We start from the raw sequence: 20,791 nt of genomic DNA on the forward strand, positions 1-20,791 counted from the left end.
TCAACAACTGCTACATACATGTTCATAAAATTTTTATAAATTATTTGTTTTCCCGTAGAATTGAAAGAAGTTTTAGAGGAGAATCGGAACCTGAAGGAGCAGAAACTGTGTAAGATTTGTTTGGACGAGGAGGTGGGGGTATTGTTTGAGCCCTGCGGACACATCTGTTGCTGTGCTAGCTGTGCTGCTCCATTACAGGACTGTCCTATCTGTCGACAACCAATCCAAAAATCACTGAAGGCTTTCATTTCATAGGATTGTAGATAACCAATCCAAAAATCACTGAAGACTTTCATTTCATAGGACTGTGGACAAATGGTACCCTGTCAATCAAGAGTTTTTGAGGTGCCACATCTTTTACCAAATGATAGAGAATTGTATACAGTGCAGCTTAATTATTGACACAGTTTAGGTACAAGGTATCCGTCCCTTGCTTGTTATCAAATTGTTCCACTAAAAACAGAACAATTATTAAAATATATATCCTTGTAATCTGGCTATCAGATTGAAGTAAATCTCTCACAAGATTCATCAATCTGCTCATTGCCAGACAGAGAGTTCCTTTGTCACAATCATGAGAATGGAGCTAATGTTGGATTTTAATCAAACTGATTCTTTGATGTGGTTAAACATGAAGTAGATGCAGATCAGGGATTATTTTTCCACTCTCCTTTTCCTTAAAAGATGCTCCTTGGGAGTGTCGTTCCCAGTGAGATAGTAGTTAAGATAGAAACACAAAATTTGACACATTTTTTGTAATGAGTCACTCAAACCTGTCCCCTTTCATCATTTCCATACCTGAAGTTGTGCAATCACTTTTGATAAATAGCAACTTTGGGTTCAGGAGAACAAGATGTCCCTGGCCGACCCCTAGAACTTTAAACATTAGTGCTAAAACCCTATTGGGGAACAGCAAACTAACAATACATGTATTCTAGCAAAGTTGAACCTTACAACTACCCACCTCAAGCAGTGTTTGCAACTCGCTGTAAAATCAGCTAGACATGCAGAGCTGACATCACGTAAAAGTTGTTAGCCCTGCCAAAAACCCACTAGCCCTGCATATTTTAAAATTACTTTTACATGTGTTACTACAAGTATCTATCTTCTAATGAAGTACGATGGACCTAATTCGTTTTTAGTACATTATATTGTATTGAAATTTTTATATACGGTAGAATATGCAGTAAAATGTACTAAATTGACGAGGTCTGTCCATTTAGTTACAGGTACAATAATGAAATTGATTCATCTAAATTTTATTTAGCGGAAATTTTATCACGTCCGATCGGGCGACTATACCAAGAAATTTATTCGCCCGTAGTAGAATACATGCGTCTCGGGCGGTTGGGTGCACGGTTATTTCAAACACTGCAACGGGCTCAAGACTCTAAATGTATAAAGAACAAGAATGTGAAGTTGCTCGAAAATTAGAAAAAGTAGCTGACGTTTCAAGTGAATAGATCGCAAAAGAAGAAAAGAATTTCAGTTATTAGCCACGCAACACAATTTAGATATATAGCATAATATATGTACACATATATATATATTAAGAAATTTTGCGATATACATTTTGTAAATAATTGATTATTTTGTCCATACATATTTGATTTCCCCTTCAAAATTAGGAGTCAATTACATTGTTTTGAGTTCTTTTTGAAGTGATACATGAAAAGTAAATGAATAACATTGTTGAATGACGTCGCGAATATTTGTAACGTTATTTGTTAAAAACTGTTGCTTTGATGGTTTTTATCAAACTTTGACATCTTTTTCTTTAAAAAAACGAACTCGAATACCCCATAATTTTTTTTCATAAATATTTTTCAAATTATTTTTGTTTCACTTAGATATTAATATTATCAAGATGAACAGCACCAAATTCTGCCTATTTTAAGTTGAATTATGCAATGAATAAAGTCAATCACTATTATTTTCTATATAATTCAATGGAAAACAGTGTCGCTACCGTTAAAACAATGGTATGTTGATGACGTAATTATTTAAAAAACTGTGCCGTTGAATGAAAAACAATTTTCACAGAGTAGTATATACATTGTCAAGATACAAATTTTCAGGTGGGGTTTTCGAGTGAGAAAAAAGGGTCTGTAAACCTGTGACCTATGTTAAAGTCACAATAAGAATGGAATAGGCACTAAGGCCACTTTGATCTAGGTTCAAGGTCATTTTTACATGGTTCCAGGTCACTGGATAGAAAAGTATGAAATTCTCTGTTGGTCTTAATTCTAAATAGAATATTTGAGTTTTAGAAAAGATTCAATGATGCACACTCAGTCCTTTTAACGAGGTCAAAGTAAGGAGGATTATTTTGTGATTTAGAAATAGATTAAGGAACACTTACTTGGGGCCCAGCATTAAGAAAGCAGAAGCCCTGTGTCAGTCCGTCTGTTAAGGATCACCTCTATGGGATGCAATAACTCCAGAATATTTCAACCTAGAGATTTCATGCTCAGTAAATAAGTGAACACTGGCCAGAGTTCAGAGGCCTATAGACTTTGAGGTTTCAAGGTCAAAGGTTGACCTACCAAAATATGATGGCTCTGGGATTATACAACATTTTATTTGAGTGGGATTTTCGATATATTTGAGAATAGATTTAGGAGATAAAGATTTAGGTTAGATGTAGGATTAATGTTCCAATTAAAGGTGAGGAATTAGGGTTAAAGTTCGATTCAGGAGAGGGTTAGGGTATAGTCGAAAGGTCGACATTTGAGATTAGCATTTACAATTATAGTTTAGTTTTAAGGATTAAGATGTAGATTAGGGGTGTAAAGAAAGATTAGTGTTAAGAAATTTAAGGTTGCCTTTATTGGGGTTAGGGCTACAAGCTCGAATAATCAGTTTGTTTAATAATCTACACATTGACCCATCTATTGATTTATCCATCCTTGTCATGCTGTACTGCAGTCATACATAGGGAAAAAGTTGTTGACTGAAGATCAAGAAACATGTTCATGTCTGATTCAGTAACCAAGGGCAGATATATTTCCCAATCTCCAACTTTTTCAATGCTTATTTCTCAAATTCCTTTAATTCTAGAAGTGCACAGTCAATTATATTTTTGGTAATGGACAAAGTGCTTGCATAACTTCATTATTATTTACATTCAGACTTGACTTCACAATCATCAAGTCGTATGTCATTTCTGAGTTAAAGTAAATCCCAGTCATTTTCAGTAAGGTTTTTATGGCTCAGTAGAAGCTTATGTACTCTCTATGCATTCTTAAAGAAAAAAATGTCAAAATATGTGTGATAATGTTAAAAATCAGATACTGTAAACAGCTCTTTAGGGAATATGAAAATTTTCTTTGCGTAAGAGAGAGATGACTTCAGGGAGCGTGGTGTTGAATGTATCATTATGATTGTTGTGCGTCATCACTATCGAGGCTAAAGAGTCGTCATATTCCTGTCGGTGTTTTTGTGGCAGATGTAATGATTCAGCTCTGACTTGATATATTCAGTTGTCTTGGTGACCACTTGTTTTTATACATTATCTAAAGTAAATATTCAAAATCATGTCTAATCATCATTATGAAATTTAATCTTTCATTCAGTTTTACAAAGTTACCAATATTATATAAGCATTGGAAAATAGACATTTTTATGAAAGTGGGAAAGGTATCGTGAATATGCATGTTTGCTATACGTGTGCAATATTGTGTAAGTGATTTATAATTCCAATCAATATGTTAATGTATAATATACATGTACTACTTTTCTGAATACATGTATTTTGTTATACTGTGTTGATAATACATTTAGATTCCTTCCATAGAGAAGGGACTGCCTTCCAGTAAGATGTTTATCTAGGGGTTTACTTAGTCTGGATTGCTTTTATGGATAAAATCTTGCAACATTTTATACAACACTTAGCATTTATATTGTTTGAAATTGTTTTTCCCTTTAATTTATCAGTATTCCTAATGTGCGATCATGTGAATTATATTTTAAAGATTGTTACAGAGAATGCCCCCCCCCCCCCCCCCCTTAAGTTATGTTGTACAGTAATGTTCAATCTGTTAATGCCTATCAATCTGTTAATGCCTATGTATTTTGAAAGATGTACATCTCCGTTCCCAAGATGAGGTTATTCACTACTATGTACAATGTGTGATGTCACTGTCATGGAACAGTTTCCTCATTTTATTTTTCTATACAGAATTTTAGAGGCTGCTATCTAGGAATTGCTGCATGTTGTTGTTATATTTGTGTTGTCTGTCTGTCCGTCTGTGTGGACTCCCTGTAGATGAATCCTTGTACTTCCTCTGAAGAGTAGAAGACGTCTATTGTTTTTCAGGACTACTTTGTAAGCAAGATAAAAACCAAAGTGTACAGTCTTGGTTCTTTAAATTGAGTATTTTTCATGGAGAATAAATGACAGCTGTTGTTTTTCAGAGTCCAGTAAAAGGTCAAGGCCATAGGGCCACTTTATAGGCAAGATAAAATGTAAAGGATCATTATACCTCCCGCAACAAAGTTGGGTGGGTGGGGGTATACTGGAATCAGGTCCGTCAGTAGACGCAATGGTTTCCGGGCTCTAAAGCGTTATCCTTTCCACCTACAGTCACCATATCATACATATGGACTACCCAAGGGACGAAGATGTTCCCTATTGAATTTGAGATCAAAGGTCAACAAGTGCACTGGACATCAAAGTAGCAATATGGTTTCTAGGCTCTAAAGCATCCTTTCCACCTACAGTCACCATATCATACATATGGACTACCCATGGGACGAAGATGTTCCCTATCAACTTTGGGGTCAAAAGGTCAAGCGCACTCCCAGAGAAGAGACTACCCAAGGTTTTGTCATGCCCTTTCTTTTCTACACTCAGGAAAAAGGTAATTTTTGAAGATTGGGGTAAGCTTCGGGGGGGGGGGGGGGGGGGGGGGTATTCTTAGTGAGCATTGCTCACAGTACCTCTTGTTAATCATGGTACATACTCTGTCAGGAAAGATAAAAGAGACCCATTATTACTAAGGAAATAATGGTCACAGTGCCTCTTTGTAGGCAAAATACAAACTATGCAGTGTTCAATGTAAACTTGATATTTTAATTATCCATTCGAAGAGAACAATTAAGGAGTATCATGATTTTAGTCAGAATAAAGAATAAAACTTTAAGGCCTTTATGTAAGGAAATGTTTAAGCAGTGAAGACAGCTAGATACAAAGTAAGTTTATGCTCTATATACTTAGTACAATGATACTGCTTTTGAAAGTCGGAGGTGAAAGGTCAAATATGTCTGGTCACTATGTAGAAAAAGGTCTTTTTCAGAGTGCAAATTTTGGGCTTATAATAATAAATACTTCAACACATTTCGACATTTGCCCAAAATTAGATCATGCCTTATCTTCTGTTCCTAGGGTGAAGGTTATAGGATCACTAAAGAAACAAATATCAGGCAACCAATTATCAGAATTGAGGTCCCTTTAGCAGTGAATTTTCATGCTGTTGATGGACATCATTGGCAAGACTTGGTTTTATTCGTTAAAGGTTATATGTGAATGTCAAAGGTCATAAATTAGCTTTTACTGTTAATTTTCAACCTTACAAAGTAAAGCCTTAATCATACTAATATTTAGTCAGTTGAAAAGAAATAAATCGAAACTTAGTTGGGGCAAGATTTTCTTGTCAAGACTGACCTTTTTACGGGGGTGTGATTTTTCCTCTTTTCAGAGGAAATCCTCTGATTTGCTCAATTTTCGAAAAAATGAAACACTGATCTGGATTTGATCTAAAGTGGCAGAAAATGATATTTTTCCAGGTAGGGTGAGGTGTTTTCCTCCCTTTTTGAGCAGTTTTCCTCTGATTTCTGAGGAATTCAGTCACATCCCTGTAATTCTACAATAAGAATTTGTCTTGCCAGCGGTGGAAGCATTGTGATTATGTTTTGTTTCAGCAGTCATTTTATAAATCCTGTAAATAGTGGACTGTTGTTTATGAATTCAGGGATTTTGGTTTCCACTACAAGCATTGCCGTTTTTTTTTTGCCCATCATTCAGTCATCATCATTGTTGTATTTATTGCTTCATTTGAACATTTTCCAGTAGTTTACTCATATTGTAGATATGACTGTTGTGTATTTTATTATGTATAGGGCTGTTTTATCTAAATCATTAATTACCATCTGTACAGTAGTGATTTTTTTTGCATGATTTTAGAGAATACTTTTTGTTAATTGTTGCGCGTCTCTAATATTCACAGATAAAATTTCAAAAGAGTTTCGACAATGAAAATTATATGATGAAAAAACCCACTTTTCTTCACGGCTTCTTTATTTCTGCGATTCACCTGTGGTAAACTGGTTTGCGGCAAGTAAATTTTGTGACCGAGCCTTAAATTTTGCAACAAATATGAGTTGACAGATATTCAAAGACTGGATCGGGACGAGAAATATTGGCGATGATGAGGTTCTCACGAATTTTGTGGAATTTTTTCGCACGGGAATAAAAAGTTGGTTTTCGGTAAATGCTCTGTGTATCTGTTATTATATAAGTACATAAACAGGTGTGAGAAGGGTCACAGATTATGTTATTGTATCACTTATAATCAAAGGAAGCACTCAATTGTACAAAATTTTGGTCAAAGACCTCAAAGGGGTGTGGACACGATATTGGTACAATTTTTTTTTTTAGATATTTAATTGATGATAGTATAGTAAAAATGCATGGCAACAACCCAAAATTTCAAAACCAAACACAAAGATATGTTAGATACCGCTATAAACTTTTCATTTTCAAGTGCCAAAGTTGACAGCTTTGGTGAAAAAAAAAAGAAGCTTTTACAACAAAAATAATTTCTGTTCTTTCTTCCTCGTGCTTAATTGCTTTCTAAATTGGTTTATCATTAATGCATGTCGAAATTTGAATCCTTTTGACATATACTTTTTAGAAATCTTGGTGTTCTCATGTGGTTTCCTGGCTATGACAAGTGTGTTGAAAATCACGATTTTTATGTAACTACAAAGTATATCTGGCGTAAAAATGTTTTTAATCCACTTACTTGTAAAAGATCTTTATTTCTAAAACAAAATACTGTCAATTTCAATCGATCAAAAATCTTGTCCATGGGCCTTTAAACTTTTTCATGAAGACTGAAATGTGACAAGCACCACAATGATCCCCTCTGTCAGCTGTCATGGTGGTTTATAACATTTTAGTACGATTATCTGAATTCAGCATAATTAAACATTCATTAATCACATTTATGTTTCTGGCAGCGTGAAATGAATTTTGAACACGAGTAGCCCCCCCCCACCCCCCCCCCCCCCCCCCCCCCCCCCCCCCCCCCCCCCCATTTATTGATAGTATACAATATTATTCAAGTCCTGTCATGTATATTATTCAGGTCCTGTCATGTATATTATTCGAGTCCTGTCAGGCAGTTTTTAGCCACTGCATGCTTTTGTTGATTTCATCACAATAATGGCATTGGTTTCAAATAGTGTGCATATTTATTCTGGGTGATGCCTTCATTTTCTAGCTCCCCAAAGTTGCTGCGTGTTTTTCAGATTGAAGTTGAAGCCTGTATAGACAGTCTGTATAAGCCTTTTCCATTTTTTACTTTTTTTTGTACCAATTTCAAACACAGCTTAAACATGTACAATGGTGTGCAGTTTCTTGTATTCAGTTGCATTTAAACAGATGAGAAGTATCTAATGACTGCAAAGAAATCAATATAATAATCAAGCTAGGGCTCTTGAGTATTAAACAGAAAAATGAATCGCAGCTAGAATGAAAATTTATACTCGAGAGCATCGTTTGTCAAATTCATATGCAAACATGTATAGATTATTTGTAGACATTTGGGTCAATTTCGACTGGTAGACCCCAACATCAGTAAATAAAATGTATTGACTTATAAGACTCCAGAGTCTGTTTCAACCTGTAGGTGAAAGGAAGTATCTAAAAAAGTAATTCTGTAACCAATGAGAATGGAATTTCTCATTATTTATTATAACATCTTTACATACTGTTACATAGACTACAATTTGGATAATTCAGAAACCCTTCTGTGAAAAATCATGTTGATATTGAAGTGGAAAAATCTGCAATAATGTAAATGTAATAGTCAATATTATGTAATGTATTTTCAAATTTGACTTTGGCGACTATTTCAAAATTGATGAGATTTCCTTTTTAAGGTGAGCCTGATGAACCACTAGCCTGTTTAATCTGAATCATTATGTTATTGTATATGATATTTGTATGTAATTGTGTTATTTGCACCATTATGTTGAAATGTGAATTGAAATAAAAACCCGTCTGAGATGTCGTGTCTGTTGATTGCTCTTTCAAGCTAACCTGATCAATGGGGGCTGAAGCAGGGTGGCAAGCTAACGTACCGGATCAATGGGGGCTGAAAAAGGGTGGCAAGCTAACGTACCTGATCAATGGGGGCTGAAGCAGGGTGGCTTTCAGCAGTTCTTTGTAAAATTGCAGTGCTTGTTTACCATGTGATTAAATTAGCAGCCAGTCATATTTGCTGACTTAACAAAATGACTAAAATAGCTTTACAGCACATAAAATCACTTTTTGTTGTTATTTTGACATTTTTACAATTTCTTTTGTTTACATAGATACACTGTAAGTAAGTATCACAGGCACTTGTTTCTGTAAATAACTTACGACCTCTGTATACATACCAATAATAACACTATTATTAGTATACAGAGGTCGTAAGTTATTTACAGAAACAAGTGCCTGTGGGAAGTATGTATAAATAATTCATGCCGAAGAAATTGAACATACTTTTCATCAAAGTTGATGGGAGGTCACTTTTTTCCTATATATTTGTATGTAAAACTTTGATCCCCTATTGTGGCCCCATCCAACCCCAGGCGCCCATGATTTGAACAAACTTGAATCTGCATTATGTCAGGAAGCTTTCATGTAAATCTCAGCTTTTCTGGCTTAGTGGTTCTTGAGAAGAAGATTTTAAAAGTTTTTCCCTATATATTTGTGTGCAAAACTTTGATCCCCCCCTTGGGGCCCCATCCTATCCCCGGGGGCCATGATTTGAACAAACTTGAATCTGCACTATGTCAGGAAGTTTTCATGTAAAAATCAGCTTTTCTGACTCAGTGGTTCTTGAGAAGAAGATTTTTAAAGATTTTTCCTATATATTTGTATGTAAAACTTTGATCCCCTATTGTGGTCCCATCCAACCCCCGGGGCCCATGATTTGAACAAACTTGAATCTGCATTATGTCAGGAAGCTTTCATGTAAATCTCAGCTTTTCTGGCTTAGTGGTTCTTGAGAAGATTTTTAAAGTTTTTCCCTATATATTTGTGTATAAAACTTTGATCCCCCTTGGGGCCCCATCTTATCCCCGGGGGCCATGATTTGAACAAACTTGAATCTGCACTATGTCAGAAAGTTTTCATGTAAAAATCAGCTTTTCTGGCTTAGTGGTTCTTGAGAAGAAGATTTTTCCTATATATTTGTATGTAAAACTTTGATCCCCTATTGTGGCCCCATCCAACCCCAGGGGCCCATGATTTGAACAAACTTGAATCTGCATTATGTCAGGAAGCTTTCTTGTAAATCTCAGCTTTTCTGGCTTAGTGGTTCTTGAGAAGAAGATTTTAAAAGTTTTTCCCTATATATTTGTGTGCAAAACTTTGATCCCCTCTTGGGGCCCCATCCTATCCCCGGGGGCCATGATTTGAACTAACTTGAATCTGCAATAAAGTAAGTAATTTTATTTATTATAGTGGCATGTGTACATATATTCATACATCCAATTTTATCACAATACACAAATCAATAAACACCCGGCCCATCGGGCCTATATGCCACTTTAAACATTGATATAGTATATAATGCAAATAATTGCGCATAATAACATTTTCTATAATTATATATACATACATGTGTATACATGTATAATAAGTATATAATGTATAAATGCAATATGTCAGGAAGCTTTCAGGTAAATTTCAGCTCTTCTGGCCCAGTGGTTCTTGAGAAGAAGATTTTTAAATGACCCCACCCTATTTTTGCATTTTTGTGATTATCTCCCCTTTGAAAGGGACATGGCCCTTCATTTGAACAAACTTGAAAGCCCTTCACCCAAGGATGCTTTTGGCCAAGTTTGGTTGAAATTGGCCCAGTGGTTCTGGAGAAGTCGAAAATGTGAAAAGTTTCCAGACAGACGGACGCCGGACAAAATGTGATCAGAATAGCTCACTTGAACCTTCGGTTCAGGTGAGCTAAAAAATGATAAGCAATAAATTTCATTTTTATACGCCCGCATAAAAATATGGGTATATTATGCTATACCGCTGTCGTCCGTCCCTTTATCTTTGTCTTCGCAACTCCTCCTAAACTCTTTGGAGGATTTTAATGAAACTTGGTACAAAGATTTGAGATCACAATGTGGAGCTGTGCATATAATTGCAAGGGGAATGCTGTCCAATGCTTTTAAAGGAGTTGTGGACCTTGGACTTATTTTTTTCTATATTCAAAATACTTTATCTTTGCAACTTCTCTTAAACCCTTTGTGGGATTTTTAACGAATTTTCATAGAAAGAAAGATCACAATGTGGAGGTGTGCATACTGCAAAGGGAATGCTATCAAACTTTTTAAAAAAGGATCTTGGACTTGGTTTTTTCTTTCTATTCACAATGTGGAGATGTGCATATTACAAGGGGAATGCTGCACCACTATTTTTGAAGGAGTTGGGGCCCTTGGACTTAGATTTATTTTATGCAAGTACCTTGTCTTCGCAACTCCTCTTAAACCCCTTGGGGATTTCAATGAAACTTGGTACAAAGGAAGATCACAATGTGTAGATGTGCATATTACAAGGGAAATGCTGTCCCACTATTTTTGAAGGAGTTACAGCCCTTGGACTTGGATTTAATTAATGCAAAATACATTCAACTTGTTATTGCAACTCCGACGAAATCCTTTTGTGGATTTAATGGTACTGTCAAAAAAATGTTAAACAATGATAATAAAGCCTGTGGCCTGTTAACTTGTTAATTGTCTTTTGCTGTGGTGCATATAGTTTTTGGTCTGTCTGTTTATCTGTGGAAAAAAATTAAACCTCAGCCATGTGTATGATGAAGTTATAGCCACAGGCACTCGATGTTTTAAATATCTATAATTAAAAAAATTGTCTTTCTGTAAACATAATATATAAATAATTTTTTTTATTATAGATATTTAAATCGTCGAATGCCTGTGGTTATAGCCTATGGGCTTACATTTTGTCTTTGCAATTTAATACCTTGATTTTGCAATTCGTAGAACATTTCATATTGATCCAAATTATTATCCTTTATATGGATTGTATGCTATAATATGTATATCATGTACCGGTTTAGCGGTGCCCTATGAGTGTAGGCAGTTGTAATGATTCACTTTAAACAATCTTTGTGTAGAGATCTCCTTCATTCGTGTGACAGACGTTTAATGGTTCACTCACAGAGAAAAGCTACATTTTAAAAAGACTATTATATCTCCGACAGGAACTGCAACGCGCCACGCTAGCGCTTCATGAAGAATGCTGGAGACGCGGAGTGTCGTACCCTCATGTATTTTAAAATTTTCAATTTATTTGATACATTCTCAAGAGGGATGTTGAGCAATATGTACAATCAATCAATCAATTTATTTCTTAAATACATTTAAAAAGAGAATATGCTTATAAACATTTATATCAAGTCATCTGCTCAGAAAAGCAAGGAACACCATTGAAGGCAATCTGATTAAAATTAGACCCTTCCACACCTGTGTAGCGATGGTAGATGAGTGGATCAACCGATAATGCAGGACTGCAAATTATAACCTTCATTCAATGCATCTAATACGATTAGTAAGCACATGTTTTCTGATTAATTCTAAACATATCAAGTTAATACATCTTGCAGCTGAATACATATATATTATTACTACAGATTCGGATCACATCGAGTTGACAGGCACGGATCATCAGATCACACGAGACGCGAAGCGTCGAGTTTGATCTGATGATCCGTGCCTGTCAATGAGACGTGATCCAACTCTTCGGATCAAGTTACTTTAGTAATGATAAATTTATTATATACCCCCTTCTGCATTTTAAATCCACATTTATAAGATACTAAATGTAATCCAAATTATCAAAAACACAGACATACCATGAAATTATGTTTTGTGTACGCAGTTTTGTTTTGTGACGCGGTCAACATTTTCCACAAATAACGTTGCGTTTATGTATTGTGACGGCATCAGTTTCAGAGGATACTGATACGGAATCAGAAAACCACAGTGTGGTGATCCGCAAAACCGGATCACACGCTGTGAAATCCACAGTATCAACGAACGATACATTGATAGGTATATAATAAACATACAGATCGCATGCAGACACAATAAAAGTTAAAGTTACATGTTTACAGTCGTATGTTTGCAAGAAGTTCAGTTTGCATAAATTTCATATTCAGTTTCACGATCAGTATAACCATAATAAACCTAGCTATTGCACCACAATGATTTTTATAGTGATTAATCATACATTAATACGTTGACTTAAATCAATTCGCCATAGTCCTATGTTTACACTTGTTAAAACATCAGATAATTAGGATTAAGCACCGATATGAATTTTACAAAGATTTTATAGCAAATAATCATTCTGTCAATAGATTTTACGCATTAAAACATCAGACAATCAAAGAATATAGCACCAATATGACTTTTACAATAATTTTTATAGCAATTAATCACCTATTAATATGTATAGTTAATTGACAATAGTCCAATATTTACAGATTAAAACATCAGGCAATAAAAGGATCTAGCACCGATATGACTTTTACAATGATTTTTATAATCATTTCATAATCAATACGTTTATATAGTTAAGTGACAATTTCAACTATTAATCACTCTATTAATACGTTTAGTTAATCGAGTCCAATGTTTACCCACTAAAACATCATACAATAAAAGGATCCAGCACTTGGTCTCTTAGTGAAGAATACATTCCTATATGCGTAAAGAGATTGGGCTGAATTAACAAAGCTCGTAAACTTGGAGATTGTTTACGTAATTTATCAATGGCTGTGTCTTTTCCAAATCCACTTTTACAAGTCACAGATTTAAGATATGATGAGACAGTGTTAAATCCGGACCTTGTGTAAACAATGGCTGGCGTGCAACAGGATGGCGCCGGGGTCACCTGGTACAGATATTTGGAGATCCGCCTGATGGCAGAGAAATTTTGTCTCCCCACGGCAAGCACAAATAGGCAGGAGTACACAAAGAATCCCAGCCATATTATTTTTCTATGTTTTGCATCAATTGGACGAATGGTCAAATATGCCTTCACAAAAAACGTAGTTAGAATTAATCCTAAACAAAACAGCTCTGGCAGACGTTCCTTCTCTAGACTGATGAAGCCTAGCAGACGGTCAGGGTGATACAGTTTAATGAAGGTGATGTTGGACTGGTGTGGTTTTCTTTCCCCCAGTCCCAAGGAATAAAGATGGTGGTCAACGACGGAAACCATGTCGTCGTTTGGCAATGCATCGTCTTCCATCAGGAGAACGTTGGAAACATTTCGTTTTAATGTTTCTTCTCCACAGTACACGTAGTCTTGCTTCTCTTTTTCCAGGGTTTGGTCGACGGATCTTTCAAATAACGGTCGTGATGATGAGTTTGGAAACCTGCTGAATGTTGTCACTAATTTTGTCAGAGGTTCGAGCTCAAAGTAAGAAAAAGGTTCGTCATCAACGTTACAGATGAATAAGCGATACGACAGTTTTGAATGTTCGGCTGCCTGGATCAGCTGAAGAGATTTACTCACGACCTGCGTAAGGTACTTTGGTTCGTACTGATCAAGCTTGTGGCGATTGCGAGACACTGTTATGACAGTGATACCTACATCAACCGGTTTTTGTATGGAGAGTTCACCTCTAGAAATCTCATACTGGGTTATAAAGTTCTTAGCTTCACTGATTCTCTGATTGTTCACATTCCTCATCAGCTCCTGTGTGTGAGACTTCTCCTTATGCCATAGCCTATCATAAACTGTGTACCGGTGTTTTAGGGATAATAAAGGCAATGCAATGAAAAATGTCACCAGAGCAAGTAATCCTAAATGTTTCCAAAATCTGAAAAAGATCTGCACCATTTCAACATCACAGGATGGCCGCCTTTGACAAGTTTAACCTGCAAAAAAAATAATAATAATGCTAAGATTTACATGCATTAAATGGACAAAGTTTTAAACCTTTTTTCTGCATTCATAGATTATGATAATTAGATACTCCCTATTCCAATATCAATAAAATTCATTCATTTCATTGGTTGTGGAACCTTGGTCCGATACAAGAACACACACACACATTGCATGCACACACACACACATGCATTGCACGCACACACACATGCACACATACAAAACAGAGTACAGTAAGTTTTGCAAAGTCAGATTAAGAAATACATCTATTGATTTGTTTTTTTTTTTTGGTCTCTCTCTTACTGCAATAAAATTTCCTGCATATTTATTTATGTGACAGGACAGATGGTGACAAAGCGAGTTCTCTGGGTAAACCCCCACACATGAAATGGTTCACGAATGTTAGAAGCTGCAGAACTGTAGCTCAGGTGGACGCGACAATGATAAACCTGAGAGCTACCGACCCAACTTGTCACAGTAAAGATTTTAATACCTAAAACAATAGTAACAATGAAAAACCAGAAAGTTAACGATCCCACTTATCACAGAATCTAGATTTTAACACCTGTAACAATGATAAACCAGAGAGTTAACGATCCCACTTATCACAGAATCTAGATTTTAACACCTAAAACAATAGTAACAATGATAAACCAGATAGCTATATACAGATCCAAACATTATGAAAAACTTTTCCAGGTGTAATGATTTTAATGATTTATAAATTCATAACAATCACTTCCTCAGTACACTGCTCATAAAAAAACCCCACCTCTTATGAGGTATGATTTTACCATCTAAAGAGTGATACAAGCTCTCAGTTATTCTATATGAATTTTTTGTGATTTATCCCGGAATGATAAAAACAGTTGTTTTGTTAATTGCCACCCCTTTAGAGATTCTACCAAGTTTTGCTATGTTTTGGTGCATCAGATATGAATATCTAACAAAACAGAACTAAAAGACTCAGATATAGATATTCTAATTTTTTAGAAAAAAAATATTTACACAAATTGAAAACGATATTTGTTAATATTTATAATTTTTAAATCTACAGATAAAACTTTAAAAAACATGTCAATTAGACAAGAGATATATCAAAGAAACATATTATAAAAAGAAACTAAAATCAATATCAATTATTAACACCCAATTTTTTTTTTCAGTTGAATATTTTAAATATGAAATAATCCATAGTTGTATTAAAAAACAACTGCTTGTGGAGGTTTAAACATTTTATCAAATTCAAGGTTCTAAAATACCAAATCTAATTTTCAACACTCAAGAATTTATTTTATATCTAGTAGTATCCAAAAAGAGCAAAAAGGAGCACAAATGCACTTAGAGATAAGATAATGAGTATATTAGTGTCTGCAGAGTGTAGATATCTACTAGTTCTCTCACTGTGTACTTCCTCGTCCATTCAGATTAATTATACTTCATTCATTGGCTTACAAAGTTGAGTTAGCCTTGTTATCGATAAAGTGATTTGAAAATTTGTATCGCGTAATATGAGTGTTTAACAAGTTTAACTTTAATGTGTTTCAGAAATTATATGTAAAATATTTTTATTGAAAGTGATATTCTAAGTTTAAACTTTTAATTAAAGACAGTTTAATTTTAATGTAGATTTAGACCGAGTTTTAAGTAGAGAAAAAGTTTAATAAAATAAGTCATATAATGATGGACAGTACATGAATACAATTATACATGTGCATTGTCTCATTATTGATTTGTTATATTCGTATTATGGGGAAGACATATACAATAAATCTTCAAGTAGATAATCAAATGGCAAAACACATTGATTGTTTGTTGATTGTTTTGCTGTTTTCCGCCACACTCAACAATTCTTCACTTAACTGGTGGCGCCCAGTTTTTATTGGTGGAAGAGAGAACCCAGATACAATGTACCTGGGAAAAGACCACCGTCCTTCCGAAAGTAAACTGGGAAACTTTCTCACTTACCGGCGCGAGTGGGGTTCAAACCCGCACTGACCAGAGGTGAGAGGCCGTGTGATTTTGAGTGCAATGCTCTAACCACTCGGCCACAAAACACATTGAAGTCAGAAAGGGTTCTGCAATAAATCTGAAAAGGGTACTTCCTCTGATTAATCCAAGTATTATGTATAATTTATGAAATATTCCCAAGGAATCTTACTTAGTTATCACGAGCAATTAGTCATTTAAGTTCCGATAACTATAGGAGTGACAAGCATAACCTTTCATAGCTTAAAATTCTATGAATCTCAAGTTAATATTTGCATGCCACAGAAAGTTCTATTGTTTTATTATCAACAAAATTTAAGTCCCACAACTCTGTAAAGACAAAGCCGATGAATTTCCAAGTATCATGTATAATGTAATATACATTATATTACATTATTGACCCAGGTCAATATAGCCCTAACTTAATGTACTACAATAAAATTTATAAAAGTCTCCCCAAGGAAATTTTACAAGGACATTTACTGGTCCAGGTCAATGAGTGATTTCTCGCCTAAGACAGCAGCAAAATTCAGACTAGTGTGGAAGATTTCGGACTTGTCAATTAAGATTTCACACCAAATATACACTATATATCTATGGTATCACAGAGTTTGGGCCCAAAACTGGCTTCACCCCTGTGGTATTGTTAATAACAATTAGAAATGTGTTGGAAATAAGTATGTAGTATATATAGGAGAGAGGAGAAAATCTTTGGCTGGACTGGGAATCGAACCCGGGACCCCTGCTTTACCAGTCAGGTGCTCTAACCACTGAGCTATTCAGGCAGATATCCATGGTCTGTATAGTCCTAATTACTACAATCCTCCCTCCTTAATTTGTCTTTGCCCTAAAAGACACACACAACCCAGGTTCTTTTCACCCCTGGCAGGACAACATGCAATGAAGGGGTGGTCAACGGCAGTAAATGTAGCATATATTGGAGAGAGGAGAAAATTTATGGCTGGACCGGGAATCAAACACGGGACCACTGCATTACAAGTCAGGTGCTCTAACCACTGAGCTACCCAGGGCGATATCCATTATCCACAGTCCATATAGCTCTAACTACTACATTCCTCCAGTCCCTCCGTAACTTGTCTTCACCCTCGAAGACGCATACAACCCAGGTTCTTTTCGCCCCTGCAAGGACAACCTGCATGCAGGGGTGGTCAACAATACGAAATGTAGTATAAAAGAGAGGAGAAAATCTTTGGCTGGACCAGGAATCGAACCCGTGAGCCCTGCATTACTAGTCAGGTGCTCTAACCACTGAGCCAGGCCAATATTCACGGTCCGTGTAGCCCTAATTACTACATTCCTCCCTCCTTAATTTGTCTTCTTGGTCACGGCACCAACTGTAGTATATATCTAGGAGAGAGGAGAAAATCTTTGGCTGGACCGGGAATTGAACCGGAGACCCCTGCATTACTAGTCAGGTGCTGTAACCACTGAGCTCCCCAGGCCGATATTCAAGGTTTGTATAGCCCTAACTACTACTACTAAATATGGAATTTTTAAACTGTGTCATGGGGAAATGCCCAACCGCCCCTTACAACAGTTGAATAATTAATTAAGACATGTGCTAAGTGTGTACTACTAACGTCCATACTCACATTGTGCTTAATTATATTGATATTAATTTCAGGTAGGTATATAAAATTACCAAACTACCTGTGATTTACTGAAATACCCTCAGGAAACACTGAAATACCCCCTAATTTACCAAACTACCCGGTTTTTAAAATTTCATATCATTGTAATTTAAATACTTGTATAAAAAGTTTTGTTTTTTTTTATAACAAAACCAAGTATTCAATAATACATGAAATTTTTCTTGAATATTTCACACCGGAAACAGCTTGAGACAAGAACTGTAACTCTTGTTAACTATCATAAAGGTCGATAAGATATCGCCACATATAAACATACTCTTGTACAAATATCTATTTATTTTGGGTGAACAATGAATGACTTTTTTCTCACAATGTACTGATTAATTTCTAACAGGATTGATAAATCGTCAATTTGATGCAGAATCTCTTGGTGAATTTAAGATCCAAGCACCTGTGCAAAATATAGCCCCTGAATTATGCTTAGAAAAGGTGTACTTTAAATGGAAGACTTTTGTAACCCTAGGCTTCTTGCGTAGCTGGTGCCCCAAATCAAGCAGATGCACCGCATACTTGTCCCTCATCAGACCAATCATAGAATATGGCTCAGTTGTATGGGACCCATACTACTTCAATGACATAAACACCACTGCTAGAGACTATGCCACCCAGGACAAACAATCTTAAACTACCACCTCTTCAAGACAGGTGGCTCAACATCAGACTTGTGTATTATTACAGAGTTGTTGTTCATGACAGCCATACCGCCTCAGGAATACGTCGCACCTCGTAAGCTAAGCAGGACTATTTATGCCAAATCATACTCAGACTTCACAAACATTGTAGAACGTTCAGCCTGCCCAGCAGCAGGGGATTCAGTGTACGACCAAGTAGGACTGATCAGTTCAAAAATTCTTTCTTGACTGGAACTATTGCTGGATTAAAGTACATGTTATGTGACTCGATCGAGGGATTCAAGTCAATGTCATCCCTCGAATCGTGCAATTAAGATCTGCGCTCTTCCGCTCATTGCGACATTACCAAATTATGATCTGCAGTGTAACAATACAGATATAGACAAGTCGTGTACTGTGGTTCTTCATGCTGCATTTACAGGTCCAGTCTAAAGACTAGTTACTTACAGCTACGTAGGTATTTAAACCTACTCCAGGTAGCTATTTTTACCTACTTTTTAAACCTACTCCAGGTAGCTATTTTTACCTACTTTTTAAACCTACTCCAGGTAGCTATTTTTACCTACTTTTTAAACCTACTCCAGGTAGCTATTTTTACCTACTTTTTAAACCTACTCCAGGTAGCTATTTTTACCTACTTTTTAAACCTACTCCAGGTAGCTATTTTTACCTACTTTTTAAACCTACTCCAGGTAGCTATTTTTACCTACTTTTTAAACCTACTCCAGGTAGCTATTTTTACCTACTTTTTAAACCTACTCCAGGTAGCTATTTTTACCTACTTTTTAAACCTACTCCAGGTAGCTATTTTTACCTACTTTTTAAACCTACTCCAGGTAGCTATTTTTACCTACTTTTTAAACCTACTCCAGGTAGCTATTTTTACCTACTTTTTAAACCTACTCCAGGTAGCTATTTTTACCTACTTTTTAAACCTACTCCAGGTAGCTATTTTTACCTACTTTTTAAACCTACTCCAGGTAGCTATTTTTACCTACTTTTTAAACCTACTCCAGGTAGCTATTTTTACCTACTTTTTAAACCTACTCCAGGTAGCTATTTTTACCTACTTTTTAAACCTACTCCAGGTAGCTATTTTTACCTACTTTTTCCTTTACTTGCATTTCGTGGCCAAACGCAGGAACGGCGCAATATGGTGTGTACCAAATTTCTTGATTAACTTACACTGACGATGAATGCCACAAAAATATTGGACAAAAATGATTACTTTCTAACCTTTCAAATTTGCATAAATAACAGCATCCAGTTCCATTTCCTAAGAGCTTAGGATCAAAGCTACGTGTTAAAAAGCGTGGAATGTCTTACAAATCTGTATCGATTTTAAAGTTTACCTTCATGCATTTTTACATTAAAGGCTTTTGGGGTGAATTTTCATGCATTTCCTCTGCATTCTCCACCGTCGTAAAGTATTCAAATTTACACTCTGAATTTTGTTGTGCACATGCACAACATGATGTAAAGTAAAAGTAAAGTAAATTTTATTTAAAATCGGCACTATATACATTCAACATGTCGAACACAAGCTCTGTAGAGCTTTTTAACTGACTATGATGCATAAAACAACTGACCTGTTTAAGAGATGCGCCTTAATTATTATTTATATTTTCAATAACAGGTAAAAGTAGGTAGAAGTAGCTACTTTAAGTAGGTTTAAATACCTACGTAGCCATTAATAGCTACGTAGGTAGAAATAGTCTTTAGACTGAACCTGATCTCGGCCTGGTACAAAATTTTTGTGGAAAATACACGAAATTCACATTTATGGGTTGCAAAAATAAGTCTTGTGCACTTCTAATCATTATCATAGATACATGATAACACACATCCATTTGTAATACACATTCTCTGAGAGAATGATGAATTTTAATGAAATTTCGAATTTCCTCAACAACTTTAACGTTCGTATGCATTGCAATCGTTACAACTTAACCCTTTATAATAGTGTATAATTTCTAAAAAGGAACAAAGCTTACCACCTTTACCAAATTCTTCTTTAGAGATATATAAATGTTCTCTAATGGTAAAACACCAAATCTTTCTTAGTTCCTATTTCTCCGGAAGTTTTTCTGTTTTCGAAGAGTCGAAGTAAATCGTACCAATACTGTCTCGTGCGCTTTGGTAATAGAGCCGTTTTTCGTTTTGTCTCAATTTAAACAAACTTTACTATATTTTATATATCGCATATAATCAATTATCTAAAAAGCTAACTATGGATATGTTGATTTGTTTTTACTCTTCCTAACGCTATGTTCCGGAAAAGCTGTAATATCAAGGTTTTA

At 35.5% G+C, this 20,791-nt stretch overlaps 2 protein-coding genes across 8 annotated transcripts in view; one reads left to right on the forward strand and one right to left on the reverse strand.

The window, feature by feature from the left end:
* LOC125657579 (baculoviral IAP repeat-containing protein 7-B-like) overlaps positions 1-7,285 on the forward strand; it is a 35,502-nt gene extending 28,217 nt beyond the window's left edge. For all 6 annotated transcript variants that reach the window (XM_056150481.1, XM_048888240.2, XM_048888244.2 and 3 more), the window contains one exon: positions 59-7,285. In XM_056150481.1, the coding sequence (XP_056006456.1) occupies positions 59-255 (197 nt within the window). In that variant the 3' untranslated portion in view covers positions 256-7,285. The remainder of the gene's footprint in view (positions 1-58) is intronic.
* Positions 7,286-12,614: 5,329 nt separating this feature from the next.
* Positions 12,615-20,785, reverse strand: LOC125659826 (post-GPI attachment to proteins factor 4-like). Of its 2 annotated transcripts, none has more exons than XM_056150487.1 (2): positions 20,489-20,785; positions 12,615-14,187 (listed from the first exon to the last, which is right to left on the reverse strand). In XM_056150487.1, the coding sequence occupies exon 2, from the start codon at positions 14,147-14,149 to the stop codon at positions 12,953-12,955; it is 1,197 nt and encodes a 398-aa protein (XP_056006462.1). In that variant the 5' UTR covers positions 14,150-14,187; positions 20,489-20,785; the 3' UTR covers positions 12,615-12,952. The 2 variants fall into 2 exon arrangements, with proteins under 2 accessions (XP_056006462.1, XP_056006461.1); XM_056150486.1 differs by having other exon boundaries at positions 20,486-20,621.
* Between the last annotated feature and the right edge of the window lie 6 nt (positions 20,786-20,791).

The sequence above is a fragment of the Ostrea edulis genome, chromosome 9 (assembly GCF_947568905.1).
Source record: "Ostrea edulis chromosome 9, xbOstEdul1.1, whole genome shotgun sequence".
Lineage (NCBI taxonomy): Eukaryota > Metazoa > Mollusca > Bivalvia > Ostreida > Ostreidae > Ostrea > Ostrea edulis.

What these genes read in the sequence shown, in the direction of transcription:
- LOC125659826 (XM_056150487.1), bottom strand. Translation starts at nt 14,149, where the DNA reads ATGGTGCAGATCTTTTTCAGATTTTGGAAACATTTAGGATTACTTGCT.